At 38.4% G+C, this 25,610-nt stretch overlaps 1 protein-coding gene across 1 annotated transcript in view; it reads right to left on the minus strand.

The window, feature by feature from the left end:
* LOC103589517 overlaps positions 1–25,326 on the minus strand; it is a 92,441-nt gene extending 67,115 nt beyond the window's left edge. The window contains 5 exon segments of the mRNA XM_008571524.1: positions 4,153–4,275; positions 23,825–23,926; positions 23,929–24,003; positions 24,287–24,767; positions 25,126–25,326. Of these exon segments, the coding sequence (XP_008569746.1) occupies positions 4,153–4,275; positions 23,825–23,926; positions 23,929–24,003; positions 24,287–24,767; positions 25,126–25,326 (982 nt within the window).
* Between the last annotated feature and the right edge of the window lie 284 nt (positions 25,327–25,610).

Below are 25,610 nucleotides of genomic sequence, written 5' to 3' on the forward strand. Positions count from 1 at the left end.
AAATAGTTTAACTTAATGGGAAATTTATTTCAGAAGAGAAGCTAAGAAAAATTTCTGGAGTTAACTAATGGCATTTAGAATTAGAAGACGTTGATGTAAAAGCAATGTCCAAGAATAAAGTTAAGTAATAAGAATTTTCAGAAAGACCTAGAAAAATCTGAGATAGAGACCTGAGGCATTTTATAAAGAGGAACAAAGAAAAATGTAAGCTCACTATAGGAAATAATTGGGAGAGTAAAATGTGACCTAAATTAAAAGAAAATATTACACATGACTGAATGTAAGTACAGGAATGAACACACATACACACACACGTTCCTTTCTACCTTAGAAATCCCCTTGAAGACTGAGATCAAAATGTTACTTCTTTTCCTTTTCTAGTCTAATTAAAACATGAAATGTTGTCTATTGCCCATTATCAGTTTATGCATATCATGGGTTAAATAGAAAAATTAATATTAATTGAGGATGTCACTTAGCTGCAACATTTATTTTACTAAGTCAGAGACATAGTGATTATTAAAACAAGGCAGAGCTCCAAATTATATACTATACCATATACGCTAATTCAAGGGGAAAAACCAGTCTTCGCTGGTGCTCTCATAAAGACACTCTTATATACTCCAAAATTTAAGCCCCATTCCAGAAATTAAATTATACACTCAAATATTTTATCAGAATATAAAAGCCTTTTAGATTGTAAAGAGGATTTTAAAAAATCATAAAATAAAGGCACTTTCCAATTATAAAATTTCCTTACAAAACCTCCATTGTTTTTATTTCTTTACGAATTTGATTTAGATTTTTTTTTTTTACAAACGTAAGTGGCTGGAATCATCTTTTTAAATTTAAATTTCATAAGAAAGAGAATCACAGTGCCCATTCCCTGACCAGATTGTGCACAGCCTATTTATTCTAAATGTTTGATTCCATACGGATTTCTTCTCTTTTATTTATTACTTCCAAAAAGAATTCTCTCTACTAAGTTAGCAACTCAAGGGAAACCCAAGTCCTGAAAGACCACAGTACCCTAGGTCTGCCACCTGCAATGTTTTCTAGAAGGACCAGGCAAGCAGACAAAAGCGCAAACTTCTGCACGGGGTGTGAAGCGTGAGCCACCAGTGGGTGGTCTACTGGAGTCAGGGTGAGAGTTCACAGAATAATTTGGAAATTATTCTCAGCTTGGATCTCGTTTATGAGGCCCGAGAATACACCCTTTAATTAGAATACAATTTCCAAAGCGGCCACTCCCTGCACTTTCCAGAGCTCAGTTATTCTCAGCAAAGTAAAAACAGCCTCATCACACTGACAGCTAACGGTCCCCTATAAATTACACTTTAAATGTCCGACCCAGAAGGCAGCAGGCATCCAGGACAATGCAGATGTGAGCTGCCAGCCCTCACTAACCACTCCCAAGAACAGATAAAGAAAAAGAAGTCCTGTTTAACAGAGTCACCCTCCTCCACTTCTTGCTATGCAGCTGAGCCATCCCATGGAAGCTTGGAAAAAAGAGTGGGTTGTGCATTCGAGAATGTTCCCACACCCCAGCCAGCCTCATTTTTCTGATAATCCCTCCATCCAGCCAACCTCGCAGTACGGTGGGAAGAGTAACATCAATTCCATGAGAGCCAGCTGTCTGCCTCTTCCACGGTGCTCAGGGAGCCACACAGCACTCCTGGATCAGGAGCCAGCCCAGTCCTGACTCACCACAGATGCTCTCCTCCTCCCCCATGGAGCTCTGAGCCAGAGTCTCCCTATTCCGAGGCCTATTGTTATTACAAAAGATTTACGGTGCCCCCCAAAATGGGCTTGATGCTGAAGCAAGAGGAAAAAGAGGAAAACACACATCTCCCTAACTTCAAGGTTAAGAGAGACAGACATTAAATTATGCAGAGCTGCCAACAACTTTATGGAGACCAAAGAGAAATATCAGGCAGCTATACAGAGTTTAGTATCAGGGAGTTGGAATAGCAGAATCTAAACTTTGAAATGCTGTCCAGAATGGAGACAGTTATAAAGATGATATAAAATGCTCTACTTCTTCAAATCCAGATATCAACTTTTTTTCTGTAGATCCAAATAAGTAGCTTTTGTCCAGAAAAGTGTGACCAGAAAAATAACAAAAATAGAATTTTTGAAATTTCTAATCAGAGTTCAGGATCAGATGTCACCCACAAATATTCAGAAATACTTGCCAGCTTATGCTTTTGGCAGGAGTGGCATTACTGTCTTTCGCCATTAGCTTTTGTATATCCATTCGTCTGTCAGTTTTCCTAGCAGCACTCTCAGAGGGGGCTGTAAATCTCTCTCTCTCTCTCTGTGCATTCCTTCAGTGCATAGTAGTAGGAAACTAGAAAGTTGTTCCCAAATGCTCCCATGTCCCATGGCACAGGTTGCATCATTATCTCAATAAAGTCATGCAATTTGTAATATTTTCAATCACTAGTCACTGAGCCAGTATAGACAATAGAGAGAGTAATTCCTTTTAAATCCATTTTTTTTATAGCAGTATGAATTCTTTGACTAAAATGAGCTTCACCAAATAGCACAAATTTAACATATTAACATGACTTTCCATATCCTTATGCAACAGGGTTTGTTGTTTTTCGTTCTAAGAGATCTTATCCACGTTCCTAGTGCAAGCCTTGGGAAAGGAAAAATATTTAAGTGAAATAAATCAATTAAATGAAACACACACACATGTAAAATTCTGTTATTATGAAAAAATATATCTATGTAAACAATCATGCTTCCCAACAAGTGAAGGTAAACTTGCCTCTAAGACCTTTTCTAGCACTCACTAACTCTCTGGGTGCTAGGAAATCACAGATAAAATATGCCCACACCTCACAAAACCGTAAGCCTCACAACAGCAGAGTCAACATTAGATAAAAGACAACAAATATATATTTTGGGATAACTGTTTACTTGAAATAATGTTTATTCAATTCTAGGAGAAGGCTATATAAATCCTGCTCCTCACTAATTTCTGAGTCTCATTTCCTTCCTTCCTACTCCCTTCTCCAAGACCAAAGTGTACAAAAACCAAAATGGTTCTAAAATTAAACTAAAACATTCATTGTTGGAGCATTTGTTTAAAACAGGAAATTTCCTTCAATAGTGTTTTTATCATTATTGTTTATTTTCTACTAAGTTGGTCTTTATCCTCTTGTTTTCTTCCTGCTCTATCTGTTTGGTTTTCAGTTATGGTCAGATACCGGGCATTCTAGAGAGGTAAGGAATGTTCCAAGTTCTAAAGTACATGTAACACAAAGAAAGGGTCTTTTATTATAAAGTTGTCCTAAAGAAATAAATTAAAAACACCAACAACCACACTTGATTCCTAGAAATGAATTTTTCTCTGTCTGCTCTAGGAAAACAGAGAACGAGAAATGGTAATTTAGTTGCCATGAATGAGAATTTCAAAAGATTTATTTTTATGTTCTTCCAAGTGTGGCCTTTTCACCTACATGTTGGCTACATAGATAACTCACTATGTAGCAAATTCATCGTGACAAGAACATAAGCTCTGGAAGGTCGAGAGCAGAACCTGACATGGAATCAGAATTCAGAACAGCATCCAAAAGATAAAATAGTGTTTCAGGGCATTGCTAGAGTAAAACAAAAATACACCAAAGCTTTTGTAAATATTCTACAGAGCAATTTTAGAAAGAAGGAGAGTATAAAACAAACAAACAAACAAATAGTGACAAAATGTTAATTGTGAAAAAGAGTTTGGAATCATTTGGCTAGAAGAACAGGGACCACAATAGCATTATCAAGATCCTACTTGTTGCCCTTTAGCTCCATTTTTCTCTTCTTTACTATCACAGTCCACATATACTTAGAGTAGCCTGACTTCCACTTAATTGCTGCCCAAGAAGATACTAAGTTTTAACTAAATCTCTCTGAGAACAGAGTCCAAAATTTACAGGACAATTCTCGCTTCCTAAAGAATGGACGAAAGCTAACCAGACATTATTTGCATCCTAGTTTTAGCTCTATAATTTCAAATACTAATGAAAACACTTTCTGATAAATTCTACTTATTTGTAAATTTGCAGCAGAATTATATGGGACAATTAACTGAGAGCATACGATACCCAAATCACTCGAATACTCAAATTACAAATTTTCTTTTAAAATACTTACTTCTGATGAGTTCACCATCTGCAGGATTTCCCCAAATGGACTGGTCTTGCATCTCTTCACGTGTGAAGTGGCTGTTGGTAGCTTGAGTTATAGCTTTCTCAGTATTGTCTTTATCACATTCTTCTAAATAAGAAAGAATATATACATTTATTATCATTGAATGTTCCATGTTTTATCTTTCTTTTTTCTTTTTTTGTTTTAGTTTATAGACTTTTCTAAATGATTCTAAGTCTGCCATCATTTAAGGAAATGGGAGAGGTACACCTCTGTTGACTGGGGCACATGTTAGTTATTGGCTCAATAACCGATATTTTTGAGCACCTACTATCTGCAGCATTAAAGAAAAAGAAATGTTCACAGTAAAAATAATCTGTTAAAATTATAGTAAAAAAAATAATTTTACACAGCAAGTGATCTGCTGTGACAGAGAAATGTGGAAAGGTTACATCATCTAGGATGAAACTCAGTGAATCCATACAAGTGCAGTAGGAGGGAGATGGAGGGGGTGCGGGGAGGTGGAGGAGTGGCCAGGAAAGCACAAAAGAGAAGAGACTCCCATGAGTACTGGAGAAGCAAGTCAGACTTCAGGTGAATGACAAGTAACTGATAGAAAGAAGGTATAGAAAGTAAGGTCAGAGTACTCTCTGTAGAAACCTAGGAAAAGGTCAAGGATTGTGTGATGCCTCCTTAGAGAAGGAGCTAGTCTAGGATGAAGATTGATGTATGGGTTGATGAGTTCTCAGGGAGAAAGTCAATAGTAAGGAAATGTAAAGTCTTGTTGGGAACCTAAGTTAAAAATCAAATTATAACACAAGGTGAAATGCATGCTATGAGAGGTCCAGTGCACTAAGGAGGTTCAACGGAAGAAACAAAAATCTTATCAGGATCCAGAGATCAAGAAAGGCACTACAGAAAAAGGTGCATCTTGGATTGTCTTTAAAAGGTTTGCAGGATTTCAAAAAGTACATATGGGAGAAAGGTGGAAGAACAGCCTGGGCAAATTCCAAAAGCAGACACTTGGGCAAAGGTTCCAACTCTCTGAACTGTCAAGTACTTTATGTGGGACATTAGAAAATAAGACTGTAAAGCTCAAAGACACAGTATAGATATTTGAATGCCAAGGTGAGAAGTCTACCTAACTCAAAAGCAAGATAAGTAAGTCAAAGTTGCCACTGAAAATATATGAACTGCCTAATCAGAACCATGCATTAGGAAGATTATTAAACTGCGCACACCAGTGGTTCCCAATCCTGGCTGCACCTTAATTCACTCGGGGAGTTAAAAAAAAAAAAAAAAAAAAAAAAACAGAGATCTGGGCCACACCACCAAAGACTCTATTTCAATATTTCAGTTGGGGGAGGAGGAGCTGTATTCAGATGATTCCACTGCACTTTTGTCCTTGAGAATCAGTGGAGTATGGATACATCTAATAGGGAATATAGAGGAAGGGAAACTAAAAGGGAGATTTAGCAAAGTCCATATAGAATTTGATGAGAGTTTAATTAACTGGATAAGATGATGGAAAGGGGGTAAATGTGAGAAACAAACTAGAAGTTGGTTATTCCTGGAATCAAGGAAAATGGGGTTGGAGATGACTGAGTTCTCAGTCTGGATGTGACTGGGAAAACCTGGAGAACAGGAGAATAATTTATTCTTTTAAAAAATATATATTTGTACATAGTAAATGTTTAGGCATTGTGCTAGGCTATGGAAATACACTGAATTATGAGATGCAGCCCAGGCTTTCATGGAATTTACAGTCTAGTGGATGGGTTCAGTATTGGACATTTGAATTTGCAAGCCAGAAAAAAAGTTATAGCTAGAAACAGTCATCTTCCTAAACTTGATTGCTAAACCCATTTAAATTAATGAGCTCATTGAAAGAGTGAACGTATTAAAAGGAGAGTACCAAGAAGAGTCTGTACAGTTAGGAAGAAGTTAGAGAAGAGAAACTGGATGATGTCAAGCCATGGAAGCCAAGAAAGGAAAGAGATTCAAACAGAAGTTGTTAGTCAACCATGTTAACATTTCCAGTGGAAGGAAAAATTTTCTGCACATGCAAAAATTTCTCATGAGCCATGGGGATTTCACAATGATTGAAAAGTTCTGTCATGAAACATATTTCAACACACAAAAGTAAGTGAACACCCACTTAGGACTAAGTCCAGAGGCTAATATGAGATCTCTGGAAGAAAAGGATCTTCTAAGTATTGCTTCCTAAAAATTCTGACTATTTTTAGAAAGCAAAATCATATTCAAATAGCAGTAAAATATAAATTAAAAAAACATGCTAAACCAGTATGTTCTAGATTTATGTAACATTTACTCAGCATTATCATAGAGAAAATGTAATCTTCATGAGATGTGTTAGTTTCAATTAACATCTTTACTTTTTTAAACAACTCCAGAAATCCTTCCACTGCTATAGTCAACTCAAGGCCTGAGATTATCAATAAAAGAGATTTTTATATAAACTCACCAGTGCACATGAAATAGCTCGTCAGCTAAGTCCTTCATACTTGCTGCTACTGTTATGTAGCTGACTGCCGCCAGGTGTCATGCTAGTAGGCTTCATTCAATTAGTAACTTTAATTGAAGCTGAATGAAATTAATTATATAATTTTGAGCTGTTCAAGTTTAATTCCATTAAAATTAATTCATGAAACTAAGGCATTATGGAGCATTGCTGACTAAAAGAAAATAGGTATGAATAAAGCCTCTAGACACACTTGACTCCTATTTGAATCATATCCAATAGTATTCGAGTGCTAAACACAGACCCTCTTAACCCTCCCGTGAATAAATCAAAATGCCATGTGGTCCATATACACATGGGTTTACAATTATGAAATCCACTACAAGGGAAAATACAGTTCTTCTGCTCTAAATGTTTATGAAGGGATGATTTATGACACTTTTTTTTTTTTTTAAAGTTTCCTTATCTAGAATTAGATAGATAAGGATAGATAAATTCCTATTCTAGAATTAGAAGATCCTGCTCAGGTCAAAAAAGGCAAAGATAAACTATCATTCTCTAACTCATTATATTCAAGAAATAATAAATAATGTACAATTACTACTAAATCACAATCATTAGTCTATCCAACTTTGCCTTCTTTGAAAACTAAATGTCTTGACTCAAAAGTTGGCCTCAGGCTCTTGCTATAAATCGTAGCACCCAGACCAAAACAAGGCTCAGAAAAGGTTCCAAGTAAATAATTTAAACTGACTTTTGCCAGTTCTCCGCTTGTATAAACTAAACTTCTGTGACCACTTGACTGTTCTACAACTTTCTAATGTGCGCACATATTTTATTAATATCTCCTTATTCTTTACTCAGTGTAATGGAATACCCACACAGCAGCCTCATCAATGGTGGGCAGTTACACGTAACACTGAAGAAGTGCACTGAAGAGAGAACAGGATTTAACTGATAGACGATTGTAATATGGGCAACATGATGCCCAAACACAGAACCAACCTTCCTACCACTTTCAATTGGTTGGGTCATTAAGATAACAAATGGCAGTTTCTAACAACAGATTTCTGTTTCAAAGTAGGTTTGCTGTGTCACTTCTGAATCGAGAATTGAGAAGCAGAAAGCTCACTCCTGGTTTAATCAATTCCATTGTGGATATATGAAGGTTTGTAGCTGTGATTCAACTACTATGTAGGCCAGAAGGACATAGCCCACAAGCAATCAGGTGATTTCAGTGATGTATGAAACCAGTGTGTACCTTCCTACAAGATTTCTATATAAGAGGGGACTTCAAAAACCCATGGAAAGATTCATACTATCTTTTAATTCCATTTTTCCACCAATTCTTTGAAGGACTCTCCTACGTATCCAACAGGTGCTCCTCCCCAATAGAGCAATTTTCTCTTAAAGGGGGCCTTCATCATCTGAATGATGCCGATCTTCTAAGCCAATAATAGTTCTCTACTTTGGCTCTCGTTCAGAACCACCTGTAGAGCTCTTTAAACATACAGATGCACAGGCCCCAACCTCAGAGGTCCCAATTCAGATGGTGGTGGTGGAAGGAGGTGATGGCATATCATGATATATGGCCAGGTTTCAGGGGCACTGTTCTAAGTAAGCTCTTCTCCTGTACTACATAACTCTTTTTTAAAAAATATAGAAGGGCATATCAAATATTGAGATACAGATCTTGCTACTTATCACCTTGCAACTAAGTATGTCAAGTAATCAGGAAATAGAATTGTATTTAATCATCTAATTAATATAGAGGTATTTAGTTCTGTCTCCATGTCAGGACAACTATCAAAATACAAAACCTGAATAATACAGAATGCTAATCAGTTTTGCTAATAGATGAGATAAAAGAAATATGCTGTAGATATGAAAATAAAAATTGGAGACGCTTTAAAAATAGTATTAAACCAAAGGATAGCTGTACGCCACTGGCATCTGTTTCCAGCAGGCCGGCTCCCAAGCATTCCAGTGTGCCTACTCTGGACACGAAAGTGAGGAAGAATCCTTGGATGGTGGAAAAAGGCTAGGTCCCTGACAACAAATCTCCTAGCTGGGAAACCAAACACACACACACATGCACACACACACGCGCACACGCGCACACACACGAAGCAACCAAGCAACTACAAAACAGAAGGTTATGAAGTGCCCTGGGTCATAATTCTGGCTCAGAGGCTGACCAGCTGTGTAACCAGGACCTGGCTCATTCTCTTCATCCTCTTCATCAGGAAATGAGGGCACTGAGCTGGCTGAGTGCAGAGGCCTTTTTGACTCTAACATTCTGTAAATCTGACTCTGCACAAAGGCTAAACAATAGAGCCAAAATCTCCTATGTACACTGAAGGGTGTTTAGAATCGCGTAGAGGAAATCATAGAAAAGCTTTTGTAAGGAATTGGATTTAAGTTAATTCTCAAAGAAAGTGACAAGCATGAATTAAGCAAAAGAAAGAGTCAAAGGGAAAAAAACAAGGGTTCTAAAGGACCAATTTAAATACAATATGTCCTACTCAGAGATAACTATCTATCTTACAGAAGCAATACTCTTTATTTTTTGCTATTTTTCTATAGAAGGGCATGAACGATGAGAAGCAATCTCTCCAATCTTGATTATTCCTGTTGAAGGAAAATGGAAAAGACTCAAGTAAATAGAATTTTCATTTAACTTAAAATTCTATAATATTTTACCTAGTTAGCATTATCCAAATTTAAAACTGATAGTTTTATTTATCTCAGGTAGAGAATAAAATAATTGAGTGGTGATTAACAAGACAGAAAAATCTAAGAGCATTAAAAATAAATAAATTGGATAATAACTTACATAAAATATTATGTATGCCATATAATAGCCACTAGGCTGGTATGTGGTCGTTAAACAAGAAAAAAATGAAAATGCTTCCTTTTGTTGAAAGAATAAATTAATGACTTTTTGCAATTATAGTATTAGCAATTTTCAAAGGACTTGAATATATATTTTTTGATCTTCAGAACCATTAACAGTTTAAGAAAGAAGAAAACATTTGCTTAATTTTACTGATGAGAAAACAGTGAGTCTCAGAGATAGATACTCAGTTGGAAATAAGATGATAAAATGCAGAGTTGGAAAGGATCGTGCAGCTCAGCTAATTTCATGTCCCATCCAATGTGGAAAGCTCTAGTGTAATACTCAGCCCTTCTCCGAAATTTCAAGGAATGGTATCTTATCAGAGAATACATTGTATTCTTGGTCAGTTTGGGGCATTAGCAAATTATTCTTCATTTTGAACCTAAATCTGCCATCAGATCATCTATAACTAGTCCTAGTTCTGTCTTTTGCAGGTAGAAATAGTAAGCTTAACCTTTTGCATAAGACAACCGTTCAAACTATTGAAGAGAGATATTTTCTCCACTAGCTTGTAATCAAGTAAATATCTTATCTCAATAGCTGAATGCTTTTAACAAATAGTAACAGAAGAACCTAGAAATGTTGCTTCAGGATGAAATAAGCTTGCCCAAGTTACTATAAATATATGTTTAATGGAACTTTAAAATATATAAAGTTCTGGGCTGGCCCGGTGGCGCACTGGATAGTGCGCCGCTTGGGAAGCGCGGCAGCGCTCCCGCCCGAGGGTTCGGATCCCACATGCAGACCGGTTCCCGCTCACTGGCTGAGCGAGGTGCGGGAGCAACACCGAGGGTTGCAATCCCGTTGCCGGTCCCCGGTCCGGTACGGGGGCAACACTGAGGGTTGCAATCCGTTGCCGGACACGGAAAAAAAAAAAAAAAATATATATATATATATATATAAAGTTCTGTATATGCTACAGTTTTCTAAGAAATAGGGACAATATTACCATTTAAAAGGCCAGATACTTGAATCCTTCTTGATGAATAAAAAAAATCTCCTTGGGGTCTTTGGGACGCAAATACTATCCCTACATGGTACTCTGCACTAAAGTGGTTAAGAGCACAGGATCTGAAATCAAGGTACCTGGATCTACCACTAATGACATGGATCCTGGACAGATTAATCTTAATCAAAATCATCATCTTTAAAATGACAATAACACCAGTACCTACTTCAAAGGATAGATGAAGAAATAAATGGAATCATGCCCAGAAAGCATAGTATTTGATATATAATAAGGGCTTATTCACACTGGTTGCTATTATTAGACTAAGTTTTATTACCATAAGCACCTTTTAAAACCTGCTATAAACATATCATAGATAGGCCATTGAGGGAAGTATCCATTCAGTAATCCCTACATGAAAAGTCATGCAAGAAATCTATTTCCAGACTGAATACAAGGAAAAATATCACTTCCTCTAAGAAGCCATATGGTTTTTTTTTTTTTTTTCGTTATGAACTTTAAAATGTTTTGTTTTTAACTCAATTTTACAGACAAAATTGAATAGCTGGATTTGACCCTACAGTCTATCTCTATATATTCTGCTTATACCCCACGTTTAGATCTCCTAGGCTACCTATATTTTCCATTATTATGTTTTAATTGTTTTTTAAATGTGCTTTTATAAGCCACCTCATATATTCTGCTGAACTAAGCAGAGATGTGTGTAAATTCACAAGTCAATATCAAATACATTTTCTACTTGTTTTCCATACTTTATTTGCTTATCTTGTGAAAGATTAACATAAACCATGGTGCTTGGCAGGAATCTTAACAAAACCTCATAAAATTTAATCAGTGTAAAATATATTCTTATAGAAAGGAGAATAAGCAGTTATCTTTGTGCTTAAATTTTAGGATTTTTGCATGTTAGGTCTCATATGCTTCAATTAAATATTTAGATGATAATATAAGATAGATCATTTATAATCTGCATAATATGTATATTATTCCTGTTATGCAATCTATATTCATATCTCCTTTATCTTTAAATAAAATCACTCTAAACAATTTCATTTTTACTCTCCCATTAAAACACCAGCATTATTACAGATCATCTATGGGTATTCCAGTTTCTAAAATCTCAAGTAATCCAAGAATAAAATCTCTGGGAAATGTAAAAAATCTGGGTCTGTATTTTCCCAGAGGCTCTGAACAATGTGGAAATTCTACAAACGCTTCCCAAATGTAACCTTTAAAAAACCAAAGATAAGGCAGCTTTCAGGAAGACCTGAGGCTCTGGAATTTTACTTCTTCACTGATCCAAAAGAAAAAAAAATAAGATAAAAACCCTCAAGCCTAATGACCTTTACGAAACATTACAAAACCAACCTGCTTTGCCTAACATTGTAAAATGTATTAAAATCTAATTGTTCAAAAAAAGTTAAGATAACCAACGCATTTTTAGCAGATGAATGAACATATGCATAAAATTTCATAATTTTGTAAACACAAGAAAGTTGTTATATAATCACAGATACACTAAATGTTTGTTGAATGAATTGAATGCTTAAATCAACTTAATTAATTCATTGTTATTATCAGTGTTTTGAGAAATCATAGACTTCTAAGCAATATCTAAAAAGCATTCCTTCAAAGGCCTTCTTATGTATTTAGAAGCTTATGGTCTGTTAAGATTCAAAAGAATAAAAAAAAGACACTGATTCAATCAGTCCACAGGCTTGGGGTGGGTAGAGAAGAGTGTGTGATACACACAGCAAAGTGGAAAATGATTATAAATTTACATATGTATGCAATTGAGTATAGATATGCAAATGAACAGGTACAAAATGCAGCAACAGTTTAAAATATATCTCAATAAATCAGAGCTCTAAATAAATGGGGAGAGGAGGAGGAATTCTGCACTTTCCATTTTTAAAAAAGGTGGGAAAGGTTAGAGAACAGCAATCTGCTATGGGGGTCCAGGATCTTAATCTCCCACACCTTTTACAGCTAAATCTGCAGTTTCGTACCCTAAGAATATATTTTCAGAATGACTCTCCTTGAGACACATTAAACTCCTACTTCCTCAAATACAGATTCATGTTTATTCAACCAGTAAGTATATTCATGATAGAGTCAAACATTCACAGACTCATGGAATTTGGAGTCAGACAAGCTCTTACAGGTCCTTCTGATAACCTGATAACATGAATTCAGATGAAAACATTCAATATCCAACACCCCCCAGAACAGCTCAAAGACTGTAGGCAAAAATACTTCAAGGGATAGGGAAACAGCCTCAGAAAACAGCTTACTCCAGTTTGGGACTGCTTTATTTACTCAAAGACCTTCTTCACATGTGGCTAAAACCTATTTCCCTGTAATTTTCACTGATTCATCATATTTTTCTTTTTGCTAAATCAAAGTAAACAAATCAAACAAAGCAAAGTCTAATCCTCCCTCTATATGATAATGGATTAGAAAACATCTCATGTTCTTCTATCTTCTCTGTGCTAAATACCCTCAGTTCATTCGATGGTTTTTCAGAGGCTTCACATTCTATTCACTCTTATAGGCACAACCATCTTCTTAATCTTGTCTAGAAAGCTATCATGGAAGAGTCTGTGTAACCAATTGCTGAAATACAAAGAAGCCATATCTATAGGAGTTCCCCTCATTAGCAGTTCATTAACCCTATTAGAAAAAGGAACTAAGATGGACAAAGGAGCCGAATAGACATTTTTCAAAGGAAAACATAGAAATGGCCAACAAGTACATGATAAAATACTCAACATCACTAATCATCAGGGAAATGCAAGTCAAAACCACATTGGGATATCATTTCACCCCCATTAGACTGGCTATTATCAAAAAGACTGAGAATAACAAATGCGGGTGAGGATGGGGAGAAAGGGGAACTCTTCTACACTGTTGGCAGGACTGTAAATTAGTACAGCCATTATGGATAACAGTATAGAGGTTCCTCTAACAACTACAGACAGAACTACCATACAAACCAGCAATCCCACTTCTGGGTATATACCCAAAGGAATGGAAATCATCTTATTGAAGGGATACCTGCAATCCCATGTTCACTGCAGCTCTATTTACAATATCCAAGATATGAAACCAACCTAAATGTCCATCTACAGATGACTAGATAAGGAAAACATGGTATATACACACAATGGAATACTACTCAGCCATGAAAAGAATAAAATCCTGCAATTTGAAGTAATATGGATAAGCTTGGAGAAAATTATGTGAAGCAAAATAAACCAGGCATATTAAGAGAAATACCACATGTCCTCACTCGTAAGTGGGAACTAAGAAGGAAGGAAAGAAAGAAAGAAGGAGCGAGAGAAAGAAAGAGAGGCAGACCACAACAAAATGTTGAACTTTCAGTAGGAGGGAACAGACCTATAGTTACCAGAGGTGGGAAAGGGGCAGGGCAAGGGGGATCAGGGAGAAACTGGATAAGGGACACAAAGAATAATTACGATTTGTAATAATGAACATGCTAATAATATTTACTTGATTATCACATATTGTACACAAATACTGATATTCAACACCATACCCCCCAAAATGTATAATCAATTATGCTTCAATTAATAAAAAAAAATTGTTGACGCTGAAGAAAAAAAAGAAAAAGGAATTGACTATCATCTTTCCCTTTTTAAAAATGATGGTACATACCCATCTTTAGTCTTTCAGCATGATTACTCTTATAAAGTGACCCAGTTTTAAAAATTTTCTGTTAACTCTCAGTTGGTTATTTTATCAACAACATTTTCTTTCTCAAGCTCTCTGGTTAGGTGATAAACCCTTATTTGGCACAATTATGCAAATGCATGCCAATGGAAATCAAAAGTGAACCAAAGGAGGTTGTTTGATCTGTAAAGGAATTTCAAAGTTAGAATTTGAGTCTGCTCTTGAAGTCAATATATGAGAGGATTAAGAAGAGCATTTCAAATGTGGTGAAGGCACAAACAAGATAAGTGAATTAGAAGGATATTGAAATTGATATCTTGTACTTCAGAAAGAGGGACATGGACTCGAAGTCAGGAAGTGTGATCCCTGTTTTGAGCTATAGTTTTGAAGTTTCAACTTCACATGGATTTAAACTCAAACTCAACATTTCCCAAATTCATCACCACTTTTATTGTCTCCCTGCCTGTTTCTCCTCCTGTGGTCTGTATCTTGGTCAACAATAGCCAAAGAACCATCTTCAACTCTTTATTTTACCCTTATTTCCCCTTTCCCAGCAAAATCAATGACCAGATCCTGCTAGTTACAAACCCCCAGTTTCTCTCAAATTTATACGTTCTTTTCCACACCCACTACAGTGCCTCAATCTCTTTCCCCTCCAACCAGAAATACTTTCCTAACAGAGACTGAGATGGAATATGTCACTCTGGTACTCAAGTAAGGATCACACTCATCTTGCACACTGATGAAAAACTGATACAGTTATGTTAACATTGTACATGTCTTAATATTGCAGACACCTATACTTTTCCCATTCTTGATGATTTCATCTCATATCTCAGTGAGAAATAAACAGTAAAATGCCTCAAAAAGTCTTACTAAAGATCCTGCTTCTTGCTTAGACGACAAAAAAAGTAAGAACAGAGTAGATCTATGTTTGTTAAGACCTAAAAGATCAGTGGCTGATCCATTATGAAAAAGAGTTAGGAGGACTATGCCTAGGAGAAGAGAAAGTAACAAGAGGAAGTTGATTCCTTTGTACTCTGCCACCAAGCTTCGGAATGCTTGTCACCTGCTCGACCACAAGTTTTCTTATTTTTAGTGCTCAGCTCTGTATAATTCAAACCAAAAAACAAACAAAAAACCCCTACAATCTGCGTATTCTTCAGCTGGAGTCATTAGCAGCCCAACCCAGACAAAACTGACTCCCTGCCATCCTGAGATTCTCTCAGTCTCTAAATTTATATGTTCCAGAATTTTACCAATAAATTGGCACTGGCCATAAACTAATCTGTCACATGGTTCTTGCTGTAATCTTGAATTGATATTTAAATAAAGAATTGCAATTTAATTTGGTATACTTTTATATCTCATTCTCTCTCATCTAGTTTATTAATTCCTTGTAGGCAAAACTATGTGCTATACATTCTTAATATACACAGGACCTTCTACATCGTACATAAAAAATATTTGTTTAGAGAGTTTTCCCCTTCAAATGTTTCAATAGTAAAATATACGTGATAGCATAAAAATTAATTTCAGGTTTTATTTCTGGAACTACTAAAAAACCAGGCATAAAGGCACATGTATATGAATCATCTTATTTCAGATCATGTGAGTGTGAATCTGAAAACAGAAGTGGATTGCAAAGAGAAACCACAAACAAAATTAAATTACCATTAAAATAACTCTTTTCCTAGTTCCTACTTAGTGAACCCTAAGTGATTAAAAGTAGAATCTATAAAACATAACTCGATTTAAAAAACTTAGGGTTAAAAAGCTTTCCTCCTTCAAGACATGTATGCTAATGTAAAAAGAAGATATTAAAAGTTTAAGTAACTTCAATAAAATGTTACTGGAGAGGGAGAGAGACAAGGAGGCAGAAAAGGGGAAAGTGAAGAGAGCAAAAGGGGGGGGAGAGAGAGAGAATCCAAAATACTGGTGCGTGTACATAGCACTGATTAAGATAGAAGGGCTGCAGCATTTCTGATCTACTCCAATGAAGCACCAAAGTTAAACAATCCAAAATCCAGAATCTAGCCAGTCCTGAATCAATCTTGCCTTTACAAAAACTGAATAAAGACTTTTAGAAGTAGAAATACAAATCACTTGATTTGTCCTCTGCCTTTACTCAGGAGAATACTTACATTATCTCAGACAGACAATTTGGTTCAGATTTTTTTTATCTCTTTTGTTTGTTGTTGTTCTAAGTAATTTTCCATTTGCAATGGCACACTTCAAATTGTGTCAATTTATGTTTCCTTATTTTCCCCAAATCTTTTATCATTATAAAAATACAGCACTAGTAAATGATTGCACACTGTTATTAGGCCCTCTTTCCATGAAATCACCTCAACGGGATTCAGGAAATAAGGTCCAAAGAAACAGGAAAAGCCCTTACACACCCAGAAATTCCATAGCTTCCCTCATAGCCCTGTAAAGGTCACTCGATCATATGGATTAAATCCTTGAACGTGAAACTGACCAAACAAAGCAAGGAGGCACAATCTTTGCTTGCCAGAAGTCTTAGCTGCCAACTGCATTTCTGGTCTTTCTGGCCTCCCTACCCGGCCTGGAATGCAAGGTCAGTTAGTACAAACACACTCTTCCCATGCGTGAGTGATACATGTCCTTTGTCTTCCCATTGCTTCGACCCTGCCAACCTCCAACCCCGTGCTAATTCCAAAATCCATTCTATCTGCTTCTATTCCCAAGCTCCTTGCTGAGAAAGGCAATCAACCATGCTGATCATGTCCACTGGAACTCATGCCATTCATTCTTAGTTAAGCCCTCAGTGTTACTGAGCAGCCCTTTTGTTTGCGCCACATTGACTCCCTCTTGAATTCTTCACTCTTGCCAAACTTTTCCACACCTCTCAAATTTCTTGACTCATCCTAACCTCCCTTGCTCTCAGCAAATGTTATCATCTACTTTCCTGAGAAGATCTTGACCTTCAATATTCTCTTTTTCATATCAAACTTTCTCCAGATTATCATTCATCCTTTTCTCCCACCCCTATTTCAAAGGGGAGCATTCCCAACATTCCTGAGAGTAGTCTCTTCATCTCATTGCTTTCCCAAATTTTACTCTTTTAATTACAAACACCCACCTCACCTCCACTCCACCGCATCTCCTTTCACTTTCACCCTCTCTCTATCCCCTGGCTTTCTTCCCATTCATGCACGGTGAGCACACTCAACCCCGTCCAAGAGAGGTCCTCCATACACCTTGTTCCTCCTTCAACAAACCACTACTCTTCCCATCTTTTGTAATCACCAAACATCCAATGCTTCTGTGACCAATCACTATTGAACTCTTTTTCTGTATCCTTTTTCTTCTTCTCCCTACAGTATAGCCATTCCCCAAAATTTGGTCCCCAGTCCTCTCTCTCACTCTGATGCCCATCCATCCACTCCCTGGTGATAAATTCTTCATCTGTAAGCCCGGCCCTCCTACTCTCCTGGCTGCAAATTCTGTTTTGCTGCTGCCTATTGGCTATCACGGTGAGGGATAAGTTATCTGGAATCAAGCTAATCAGAAGACTCAACAGCTCCTCCTATGTTTCCAGTCAGGCAACCCTATGGACCACTGTAAATGTTTACCTTTCTACCATCTCCCACATTAAATATTTTACCCAACTGTATCAATTCAGTTCATCAAAATGTGAACACTGCACTTGGTCATGGGAGATGCAGAGATGAACAGTCAAAATTGATGCCTTCCAAGGGCTCTCACGGCCATGGAGAGCTCTACCCTACTTTTGCCATGGTTCTTAAATCCACTTCAATTCCTGTCTCACTGCTGCTGCCCTAGGTCCTCTACTCTTTTGTCAGCTTATTGCAATGGCCTCCTGGATAAACACTGCCTCCACTCTTGCTCCTACAGTCACTTGAACTGCCAGCAGATTGGTTTTCCCAAAAACACCCATTTGGACCTGTCCTTCCCCCTTCTCAAGAACCTTCAATGGCTCACCACTGCCTACAGACAGGATATACAAATACAAGCTCCTCAGCAGAATCAGGGCTCTCTTGAAACTGACGTCAGCCTATCTTTACAACTTTACCTCATTCTCTGCTCTTCCATATGGTCTTAGTGAAGTTCCCAGCATTCTCTGATCATCCCTCCAAGTCTTGATTTCTGCCACTCATCTCCACAGAGCTGAGTCCTATGACCACACTTCTTGGTGCAACTCGAACCAAAACTCTTCCCTGAAGTTTTTCCAGATCCCCACGAGAGACGCTTTCTCTCCCCCATGTTCTGCCTTCACACTTTTTCATTCCTCTATCACGATGCCTGTTTCCTTAACGTGCCCACCACACACTTAGCTCACACCACGCAATCCCTTAGAAATTTTTTTCCACAGTTCTCAACTTAAAGTTCAGTCTCTTCAAATGCTTTCGTTTAAGTATACAGACCTATCTGCTTTAACTACCTCCTTCCTCCTTCCTCCCTTCTTAGTTTTCTCCCACTTCCATCCTTCTCTTCCTCATTTTATTCTTTTTCTTAGCAAAGGGAAAATGAATATGCCCAGATGATAAGATACACACTTTTATAACTCAACTTATAAAATAAACATTAGTTCCTCTAGACATAAAAAACTAGGAGTATAAGTTTAAGGTGCTTGAAAATGACCCCAAATCCTTTTCCATATCTACACAAGTCTCCCTACATTTTTCTAATTAAGTCTGTTCTTCCTCAAGCACCTATATTCAAAAAGTGTTTTAAACTTGTTTCTATTCAGTTTAACTTCGCTCTTAGTTATTTATATTTGGCTGCCAGTATTATAATAGCATGTTCTCTGCAATTTATCATTGTAAACATGAAAAATTTAATAAAATTTAATTCCAGCAATCATGTCAGATTTCTTATGGAACTAAATAGAATTTATCACTCTGTTTCTATGAGAAAGTATAATTCAGGTTCCAAAAGTACAACTTACAAATGAACACATCTCATGTGAAAACTGAGGACTTCTTTCCTTGTTTTGCTATATGCTGGGGTCTCCAAAGAAAAGTGTAAGGTAGCAAGACAAAAATACTGAGCTGGTTAAAGAAAGTCCTAAAATTCTATGTATTCATTATCTCGTACTTTTCAATTATTATTTTTATATTTCTTTTATGATATTCAAAATATACTTGTATTATGGTACATATAATTTTGAAAAGAAACTTTTTTAAGAATCAATACTCAGGAGTATTTTGAGGATGAATTGGGGGTATAGATAAAAATTTTGGAAAGCAACAGGAGAGACCATAGGATTCAAATTTTGGAACTTGAAAAAGACTTTTTGAAGCCTTTCCCCTCCAAAAAAAAAAGCACTGTTTTTAAACCTTTATCAACATTACATGTCTTTTTACAGAGAAAAGCCCCTAAAACAGGGATTCACAACTAGAGTTAAGGAGCACTTGGAGCTTGTTTAAAACACAGATTCTCGGGTCTTAGAGGTTCTGATTCTACAAGTCTCAGGTGAAGCCAAAAACAACAGTCACCTTGAGAGATTAGGACAGCAGTTTCTTCATCTCAACACTTCTGACACTTTGGGCCTGATCATTCTTTGTTGTGGGCATTGTCCTAACCCCGGCATTACAGGACATTTAGCTAATCTGGCCTTCACCCCACAGATGCCTGTAGCATACACAGCACTCCCTGTTGTGACCACCAAACATGTTTCCGGATATTGCCAAATGTCTCCTGGAGGGCAACTGAGAAACAAGGCAGAGACTGTCTAAAGATGACACATTTTAAGCAATGTCATCCTTAATCAAAAAGATAAAACAATATGATAAAAGTAGAAAAATATAGATTTGTATGAGTATCCATTATTCAAATAAACATGCTTCCCAAAAAGGAAATCTGATTAGCCACTATAAACTCCTGACAACTCAGCTAAGCTTTTGAGTCAAAGCTCTTCTTATGTAATTTTAACTTGAAGATTCTCTCCCTAGCTTCTATTTTAGATTATTTTTAATTAACTTCACTGGCATTTTGCATCCTGCTATGAAAAGTCCGCCTAATAGTCTCAGAGGACTCTCCCAAGAGAGAAGAGTGCATTAAATCACACATTATCACATTAAAGTATATTCTAGCACTCAGCATCCAATGGTCTACATCTTGGCAAATGCAATAGAGTGGGGGGTGGGGGAATAATATGGGGACAAGAACAGGCACAAGTGATTCACAATATCCAAAGCCTATTATCTTCAATGCATCCACTCCGATGAAAAAGTTGTATTGATTCTCTACTTCAACCACATTTCTCACAATGACATATAATATATTTTACAATTTGTGCTTCCACCCTGATTTCTTGCCACTGACTGTGGGTGAGACCTTGGACATGTCTTTTAAGTTCTTTGGGTGTCCTTTCCCTCATCTAAAAACCGAGCAGTTTGGACTACATTATTTCTAAAGATCCCACTAGTTACAAATCGCAAACTTACAAATAAAGCACTCAATTAAAAGGCTCTCTCGATTATATATATTCTACTAACTATGGCACTAAAGAGCAAATACCTACATTTTCAATGTTGCTTGCCAACACGATGAATTATAAAATGCTTAATCAGAAAAGAAAAAATGACAATGAGGAGAACCACATACAAAAGACCTACTCTTTCTTAAAACAAAAACAGGTATGGCCCAAGTTGGCCTTCACCTAGCAAGACAATTATACAGGTACTTTTCATGAGACACTTTCAGGTTAGTCATAAAAAGTGAAATAGTTTTAAATTCCACATTTATTTTTTTATTTTTATTTTTTTTGTGCGGTGGCTGGCCAGTACAGGGATTGAACGCTGGACATTGGTGTTATCAGCACAACACTCCAACCAACTGAATAACTGGTCAGCCCTACTCTCTATTTTCTAATAAAGATCACAAATTTGCTGATCAGAGGTCACATCTAGCCTGCAGCTGTGGTTTGTTTTGTTTTGGCCTGGACAAAAATTATATTTATAGTTGCCAACATTTATAAATGGAGACACGATACATAAAAATCCAAATTCCCAGTATCTCTTGAAATATTGTAAGAGATTAACCCACATGGCAACAATTAGCTAGAATGGAGGAATGTTGTTTCCTGGCTCATGGGCTCTCCACTTCCCCAAACTCCCCACTGCTCCTTATTGTCTGACACCCACCCTGGTTCCTTCTTACAGCCTACAGCATGTAAGCTTATGTCCCTACTCTGTAACAATTTTCAAAATACATAGAAAAGATCTGTAGTGCTTTTTAATACTTTCAAAGCAATAGTAAAGCTTGCAGAATCACAACAAAAAGTTAGAAGTGTTAAGGAGACACAGCTATATTCTGAGTAAGGAAAACTTTCCTAACTCTTAATGCTGATACATGGAATGGGTTATGCTGTAGGTTTCTAACCAACCACCTAAAAGGAGATAGGATGCAATCCCAGATTTGACAGGGAGTTCAAACTAAAGAATTACTAAAATTACTCTGAACTTTAAGCTCATCACAACATAGTAATATGAGTATGTGTACAGATTATACGTCTTTATGCACATACATATCTATGCTTAATTTTGTTTGCAGGGGAAGATGTGATCATATCATTCCTCTTCATGAAATGATATTTTCTGTTAATTTTCATAAACCATTCAGTTTTTCTCACTGACTTTAATATACAGAATTTTAAAATTAAGTTTCAATTAACTAAGCGCCACATCCCACCAGAGAATTATTAAACTATTCTTCAGAAAGGATAATAAAGAATCCAAGGACAAAAGAACTTGAGGAAGGGCTTAAGGGTAGAGTGACCTTCAAGCAAAGCTTCTTCACAAATGTCTTTACCAATAAAACCAACCTAACCATGGCAAGCTACATCTTGAAGCTTTTTCCTTCCCACTTAATCCAAAAAATTTTTTCTTTAAATACAGCTTATAAAATCAACCCATCTGAAATACAATATTTTAACAAGATTCTGAAAATCTTTTTCAAAACTCAACTTTAATTCCATTTATAATTAAATTGTTCCCCACTTAAAGAATGTTTTGAGTCAAAGTTAAACTCATAAAATAGCAATGTCCAATTAAGTCGCTGAAGAAACTAAAGCAATTTTCAGGTACATTAAAAGCCAAAAATTTCCACACTGACAATGTGTGTGTTGTACACAGCAAAAATGCTACTCCAGGCCATTCTTGATGCCCTGCTCCTTAAGGTCAGACCACCACGTGATGCCATACTGCAGGTGAATCAAGTACCACTGCAGGTTCTTCCAGCCGAGTTTAAAAATGCATAGTATTGAAGTGGAATATTGTAGATAGTCACTATTTCTAAATAAAATTGTTTTCCTTGGGTGCTTGATGTTGATTTTTGACATAGGCATTGTTTAACCATAGTGATTAACAGCTCAAGTGTGAGCATAAACAGCCCATCAATGAGTCGATATGACTAGTGAGGGCATGCTTAATGACAGGAAAATGATCGTGTTGACAATACAATGTGTAGAACATGGGCTGCTTCTGGGAAAACATATGTTTATCATTCTAGTTCTCTGATTTTTTTTGCAGCTAATCTTTTTTCTCTGTTTAGAGAAAAGAAATGAGTCACTCTTTAGAAGCAAAAAACAATGATGAACATAATTCAATTTAACAGTCCTGGCTGCCAGAACATTTTAATTTAACCATGGATGTTTTCTGTTTTTACCTATTGTGACTTGAATGTTAACTTCTTCTTTTCCACTTTTTGCTTCCTTAAAAAAAACCCAAGAAGCTCACTACATTATCATTACAGGGACGGGGGGGGGGGGAGAACTATCAGATATGCTTAAAATCAAGAGTATAAAGTAGGTTTTTGAGCCCTGGAAAATTATTCAGTTTATATTGGTGTCAGAACTTTTTAAAATTAGAACCGTCCTCAGAGAAAAATACGTGTGAAGTGTAAGCCCCTTGCTCTCTGTCACTAACGAAAATCTGAAGTATATTACCCTCAAGAGAAGAAAGATTGTCTAACCTGTTTATCAGCTTGTTATGGAAGTTTCCCAGAAACCAGAGTATTTTCTTTTATAGGCTGTATGTGTTTACACTTTGGAAGTACACAAAGGGGCTAATTCATTCTTGGAAAGTGTTTCTTTTAAAGCATGTTTATTTCAAAATAAAAGTTATTGAAAACATATGCATAAGCCATTCCAAAGCAATTGGTCACAGAAACCTGGATTATGAACCGGGTTGCAGAGGAGCCCACAAGAAACAGAAAGATGGAACGAAGAGTGCATGCTTGTTCAGAGAGTAGCAGCAGTCCTGGATCTCATGAGGACACAAAAACTGGACAGACCTAGAGCAGAAGCGTTTCAGAACCCACACATCTGCGACTCAGGCCCAGAAATGCATACGCTTGATAAAGAAGCAATCCTGTCATCCAGTTTCTCCGCAACCAAAGGAAGGGGGAGTGGAGGGACCAACGGATCCCTCCCTCTTATCCGGCTGTTGATCTAGGGCAGGAATCCTGGAGAACTTGCTCAAGTAACGCAAAGCGTGCAAAAGTTCACAACGACACTACGAGGAGGAAATCAGTCCTCACGGCCCCGAATCACCAACCCCACCAGTACCACCAGTACCTGGGCCAGCAAATTTAGGAAGGCGACCACGACAAAGAAGCTTGCAACTTGCAAGCGCGCACTCACCCTGGGCCGGGGAGCCGGGTCGGCCGCAGCCCTCCTCGGCCGCGCGCTGCGGCCCCGCGGGCCCGGGAGCGAGGGCTTCGCCCGCGCCGGACATGGGCCGCGCCGCCGCCTAGCTGGCCGCCCCGCGGGGCGCACGCAGGAAGGGCCGCTGGGTGCAGGGTGCAGGGAACTGACTGCTTCTGGCGGAAAAAAGAAAAAAAACGATGGTTTTCGATAAGAGCGCGCCACCCCAGCGGGACATTCCCTCCCTCTGCCTCCGCGTCCTTCCCCTAAACTCCACCCCGGGGAAGTTTTGATTTGAAACCAGCGAGGAAAACTGTGCCAGCGCAAGTGGACAGCGGCGGAGTCGCAGGGTCGGAGGGGGGAGCGGAGCGGGGAGCGGCTGGGAAGGGAGAGCGGCCTGGGGAGCCGCTCGGGGAGGGGACCCAACCGTCCACGTCCCGGCCCGGGGACCCCACCTACCTCGGCATACCCCACTCGCTCCAAGCCCCTTCCTCCTCCTCCTCTTCCGCCCCAGAAAGTTAGCGGGGCTCCGGCAGCGGCCGCATCTCGCCCCGGTGGCCTGACGCCGGCCGCCCCTGCGCGGCCTCCCCTGCTCCCTCCGGCTCAGCCCAGACGCCGCAGTGGCGGCAACGGCGGCTCCGGTGACTCCGCGCACTCCGCCCCCTCTTTCCAGCCAGCTCCCTCCGGCCGGCTCCCCTCCGCAGGGGACTTGTCCCCGCTCTGCCTCTGTCCCTCCTTCCACCACTCCTAGGCGCCTGAAACACTTCTCCCTCGGTGGCTCCTTTTCATCACATCCGGATCGGGGAGGCCTCGAACTCCTGGCGGGCGGCCCGGAGGCAGGGGGCGGCGCGACCCGGGCTCGGCCGCGCGCCCCCTCGCGACCCGCGACCCGCGCCGTCTGGGTCAGGAGGCCAGAGCCCGGGCGCTCCGTCCTCCCGGGCTGCCCAGGAGCAGGGAGCGGGCTGGTGCCCCGCGACCCAGACGCCCCCCCACCCCGCCCCGAAAGTCACCCCATCCCCTCTCTCCCAACTCCTCGTTCCAGTCCTGCCCCCAAACCAACTGAAGCTCTGGGAATGCAGAATCCTTTAGGGTGGACAAGGAAAAACGAAATAAACACGACGTATGACAGCTAGTTTTCCTGGTGGGACAGAGAAAGAGCGCACTTGAAACCTTGACACACACACACACCCATCCCCCCAGCTGAATATTTAATCTATTAATCTCTAACCCCAGCATGACTTTCATTCTATTTTTCAGTTGTTTATTTCTGTCAAACAGGATCCCTGACCAGGTAAAACCGGTTGCAGTTGCATGAATCCACCTGAGGCATCCAGACAAGCAAGGTTGACACCCTTGAAGATGCCCTGGCTCAGGTCCCTCCTAGTCCGGCCTGTCGCAGGCTGGATGCTCACTGGGACAGTGGCATCTGTGGGAGATAAACTTGTGGTCGGAAGTAAAAAGCTGATCAACTCTGTTTCTAAATGAGTCGTTCTGATCATAGCTTAATCTAATGAGCCAAGAATAAAAGAGTAATTTGCAGATATAAAATAGTTTAATAATATATTCAGATAACTTTTGCTGTTTATTGTGAGTGAAATGCAAAATTCATTTGTAAAAAGCTAAAAGGAACTCACTCTTCTACTCTCTAGGACAAGAGAGGAATCAGAGTGATGTTATCAAAATTGAAGAAAACGAACATTGGATTCACCTTCTCTCTGTGAAGTATCATTAATATCCCAGAAATTTAATTTCTTCAAAAAGCCCATTGGAATTGATTCCAACT

This window comes from Galeopterus variegatus, unplaced genomic scaffold (genome assembly GCF_000696425.1).
Source record: "Galeopterus variegatus unplaced genomic scaffold, G_variegatus-3.0.2 Scaffold41, whole genome shotgun sequence".
Taxonomy (NCBI): domain Eukaryota; kingdom Metazoa; phylum Chordata; class Mammalia; order Dermoptera; family Cynocephalidae; genus Galeopterus; species Galeopterus variegatus.